The sequence below is a fragment of the Babylonia areolata genome, chromosome 24 (genome assembly GCF_041734735.1).
Source record: "Babylonia areolata isolate BAREFJ2019XMU chromosome 24, ASM4173473v1, whole genome shotgun sequence".
NCBI lineage: Eukaryota > Metazoa > Mollusca > Gastropoda > Neogastropoda > Buccinidae > Babylonia > Babylonia areolata.
Genome location: NC_134899.1, coordinates 33,029,121 through 33,034,120, shown reverse-complemented (window position 1 = coordinate 33,034,120; position 5,000 = coordinate 33,029,121). Strand labels below are relative to the sequence as shown.

General features: G+C 37.6%; 1 protein-coding gene across 1 annotated transcript in view; it reads right to left on the bottom strand.

Annotated features, from left to right (window-relative positions):
- Window positions 1-5,000, bottom strand: part of LOC143298614 (transient receptor potential cation channel subfamily M member-like 2) — a 90,198-nt gene that overhangs the window by 32,483 nt on the left and 52,715 nt on the right. The window contains exons 15-16 of the mRNA XM_076611494.1: window positions 2,814-2,936; window positions 1,329-1,472 (exon numbers count right to left, since the gene is read on the bottom strand). Of these exons, the coding sequence (XP_076467609.1) occupies window positions 1,329-1,472; window positions 2,814-2,936 (267 nt within the window). The remainder of the gene's footprint in view (window positions 1-1,328; window positions 1,473-2,813; window positions 2,937-5,000) is intronic.

The following is a 5,000-nucleotide window of genomic DNA, read 5'->3' as shown; positions in this document are numbered from 1 at the left end:
GCAATAACTGAGCATTTCATTGTGAAGCCTGAGTGAAGTTCTGCACGAACAGTTTGGTGTCAGCAAACGTTGCGGCCGTTGGATCCTTCACAACTTAACTGAAGAGGTCAAGAAGGTCAGAGAAGAGGAAATTTAATGGAGGACGTTCATATCGTGTCTGGGAAGCCCTGACTGGTGGCGAAACATGGGTATTTCAATACAATCCAGAATCATGTACTGCTCCGGTATGCAATGTTTCTAGTGTACTATTGCGGAAGGGTATTGTCAACGTAACTGGAATGTGTGGAAAGAATCAATGGTATATTTTCTAATTTCAAAGGCAAGTTTAGTGTTGATAACGTATTTGCTGAGAGAATGAATCTGATAAACTCACGCATACACAGAGACACATGCAGACAGACAGACATGCTGCTTCTATATCTCACGTCATTCTCTCTCTCCCAGTTGCTTCGGGAAGGGGGGGGGCTGTGTGTGTGTGTGTGTGTGTGTGAATGTGTATGTGTGTGAGTGAGAGTGTGCATGTAAGTTTCCCCCACCCATTTCTGTTTCCCTTCCCCCTCTCTAACTCCACCTCCTCTCTATATCTATCTCTCCCTCCCTCCCCCTCTCTCTGTGTCCCCCGCCCCCTCTCTCTATCTGTGCCCCCCCCCACTCTCTCTCTCTCCAGGAAACAACAAGCCAAGATCGACACAACCGACAACCTCTTCTCGCCCATACCATCATCGAACAGATCATTGCCAGCATATCTAAATATCCGAGCTGGGCTTTACTCAATCTTTGGACAGTCACAGCAGAGATAATCCAGACGCAACCCTGTCCCAAGCGAGCCTTTAACTAAGACTAGTATATTCTTGTCACACAACGCTAAACAGAGTGGCATAAAGCTATCGAACTTGTGATTGTAGCAGTCTTCAATGAAAGCAGCATATGGGCTGGAAAGCTCAATAGTGAAAGCTTTGGAGTCGTTGTGGTCAACCAGACACAGACCTGGCCTACTCCAAGACCCTTGTTTTCAAAGATCTGAACATGTTCTGTCACTATTATTTTCTGTAGCTGATCCTTCTAACATACATAACTACATACACACACACACACAACCAAAACAGGTTATTCCATAGATTCACATTGTTTACACATATGAGCCCAAACTGAAAGACACAACTGAAAATTGAATTTGGAGAGAAAGAGCAAAATAGACTGATGAAACAATATTTTCAAAATATACAATAAAGGAAATGAAAGAACGAGAGAGAAATGAAAAGAAAGAAGGCTGGTTAATGTGTGATTATATCAAATTGCTTCTGCTTTCTGCTATAAACCAAACTCACCCTTTTCTTGATGATGGTGCGACGAATCAGTTCCATCCACAAAACGGTAGTCCAGCCCGTAATACCAATGTTCACGATCGTGTTCCCACAATGAGGCAAGATCAGGCCCAAAGTGATCAGCATCAGATACACAGAGTACAGCAACTGCACACAATGAATCCATACAGCCTGATCGGCGGCGTGTTATGCACAAAATTTCCTTTCTGACCCGCAAATGATCAATCATTACATCCTGTTCAGAACAAAGTCACACAGAATTTCCTTTCTAAGCAGCACACAACCCATAAAGCGTTCCGAACAGAATTTCCTTTTGAAATTTCAAGTGATTGACTTATTCACTGACTATGTGATGAGTGTCATGCATACATGTCCTTTCAAAACTGCACATAATGATTCAATGTCATCCAGTCCAATCCACACTGATCTATTTTTGCATTCTGCAAACAATGAGGCCAAGCAGCCGAATCAGAGTGAGTGTTACGCATAGACTTTTCTTTTTGAGGTTTAAGTATCCACAAAACCTATCTCAATTTTTTTCTTCCCTGTCTTTATCATAAAAACGTGAATGTGAACATTCAAACATGACACTCTTTGTCTAAAAACCTGAAGTGTTTTTATGGTCTGTGTGTTTTCTCCTGTTGTCACACCAAGAAGTATTTGTCATGTGTTCCAGTGACTTTAGTTGACATTTGACTCTTACTCCTGATGTTTCGGCATCATATCATTGTAACCTTTCTTTTTTTTTCTTCATGTTCCTGTTACTCATGGATATGTTCAGTCTTTTCAACATCACCAACAACGACTATATAATTTGTGTTCACTGAAGAAACTACGAGTTTCCAGTATGTTCCTGCATAGGATTGAGTGAAATATGGATTGTGCCAATGTATTTTTTGTGAAAACCTTTAGAGCATGTATGTGTTATGGAGAACTATGTTCATCGTTTCAAGTCGATTACCCAGCTGTTTCCAGAAAGCAATTCATACACATTTGAAACAAGAGTAAGAAGGTATGCTGTCTGATTACTTTTGTTGTTCTAACATTGTTGCTGTTCAGCTCACTTTTTATGTTCAAACTACTAATCTTGTGAATCCAAGAATAGAGAATAATGGTAACCAGCATAAAAAACACACACGAAAACAACAACAACAACAAAAACAACGAGGCTTCCAATATATATATATATATATATATATATATATATTGTGGGTTACATATTCTAAAAACATTTTTAAAAATTGTCCATTCGTTTTCTTTGAATATATATATATATATATATATATATATATATATATATATATATATATATATACTTTTACCTCTGTCAGGTAGGTAATTGGTCTATAATTTTTTACATTCTACATCTACCTGTTTTTCACTTTTTCGAAACATTCCCCAGCAAATAGGATTTAGTTATTTGTCAAATTCCTAGGCAGGCTAGCGTTCAACACCTGCACAGAAGTAAGTTCCCCATGTTTTCTTCACCTCGCTCAGCCAAAACTTGGTGACAGTTGCTGTCCACAGGTAATAGATCTGCTTCCACACTGGTATTTCCGGCCCCGTTTTTGATTCCAGCATGTTCCTGAGACCCTTTTTCTTGGATTTGCGCTGAAAATCAAAACAAAATGACAAATTTCAATGTTCGTAGCAATGGAGACCTTTTGTTTAAAAAAAACACACACCCTCAGTCCAGAAAAGTAAAACTGACTGTGAAAACTGTTTGCCTGTGACAACAGTATCATAATAGCTAAAATGATACAACAATAAACACCAATTATCTCTTCGTCTGGAATAGTATTATCATCAAAATAACTGACAATACAGACTACCATTATTCGAAATTGGTGATGTATCTTACTGAGTACTGATAATATAAAGATCAGCAAAGACCAGTGGAAACAACAGCAAAAATAATTCAATAATGTTCAAGAGTATATTAGGAATAACAATGAAACTAATCAAGATGTAAAATGCTTTTCATATTTGTCAGAATACTTATGAAAAACAAAAGAAATATAACAGCTTTATAGGATTTTTCTTTCAAAATCGTTTCATACGAAATAAGGCCTGTTCTTTTAAACTAATACCACAGACTGACTTTAAGCTTACAGTTGGGCCAACAGCAGAGTGAGAGCTGTATGATCAATGGCTTCTCCATTGGAATCGGAAGTCATTTACAGCTACGTCTTTTGTGAAGAACCATGACTCTCAAACTAGGAGGTAAGAAAGCACTGGCTCTTAGTGCTGCAGTCTTGGGGGCTAGCTGGCCTTTTGGTAACCATCCCAACATTGACTGTCTTAAAGCCCTCTTGGCCGAGAGAGTGGGGATGTAACTTGGGCAAGACACTCTAATATAATCAAGTTATAGCCAGGATAGTTGAGACAGCAGCAGCCTCCTAGATTCTCTGCTGTTCTGATGGTCATAGATGGACATGACTGTCACACGATACGAAATTAGCACCTAAAATTCGAGTGATAAAGGGAGAGGAATTTTTCAAAACACTGGAAAAGCTTATTGTCAGTGCCCACCTATGTCTTTACCAACAACATGCACAATCATGCAAGCATAAACCCACGCACACACACACACACACACACACCAAAACAAAACATTCACACGCGCGCGCTACAGGCAGTTGTGACCAGTATATAAGTACAATGTACTGTCCAACAAATCCAGAACTTTTACTTTCAGCCCAACATAACATAAAAACAAGTGTCAAATCAAGAGGAAGGAAAAGTTGTTAGATAATGATATTGCTATCACTGGTATATGGTAGAATATATCCAGCAATGCTTGTCAACAATGTTAGATAAACCAAAATGCACATTAACGAGCTTCATAAATGGGGTCAATTTACTGCAGTCTTTTAAAACAAAACAAAAAAGTCCAGAAGAAGATAAAGCATGCTCACATAAACAAAAGATAAATTACAGATGAAAAATCCTTTCTATAAATTCCTGCATATTTTCGAGTGAAAAAAGGTTGATATCATAAATTCAATTATAAAATATAATTTAACTAAAATCTAGATTGATCCCATTTATTATCTCTCTCCCTCTTTCTCCTCACTTGCACAGTTCACTATGCTTAGTTCTACCCATCAGATAACACACAGATAAAAAGGTGTAGAGGAATATATTCTAAAGCACGGCTAATATAAAAGAAATCCTTCATAAAAGCTATTTTCGAGCGCACAAAAGCACTGCTTCAAGTTGATCTTACCAATCTGTATAAATTCAAGACCTGAGGAGACGGTGCTTGATAATGGTTATACATAAATTTCTCACACTGTTTCTTCATTTAACTTTTTTTTTTCAATAATTGTTTCTACATACATTAATTTCTCATTCTGTTTATTTGTCTCTGATTTTTAAGGGCATTTTGAAAATGTCTGTACAACGCTTTGTTCCTCGACGATACCACACAATATCAGTAACAGAGATACACACTTTGTGTTGTTTATTCTGAACCGATGACAGTTAAGACGAAAACACGTGTGTTGCCATGATCTTCTCTAACTTCTAAGAGGTTCAGTGTCATCATCTACTTTCAGTGAAACTTATCAGATACATTTTATCCATGGGTACTTCTTGTTTCATATTTTTCAAGTTTCAAATACTAGTAAAATCATTAATGTGAAATAATGTATCTGTTACGTAACAAGACGC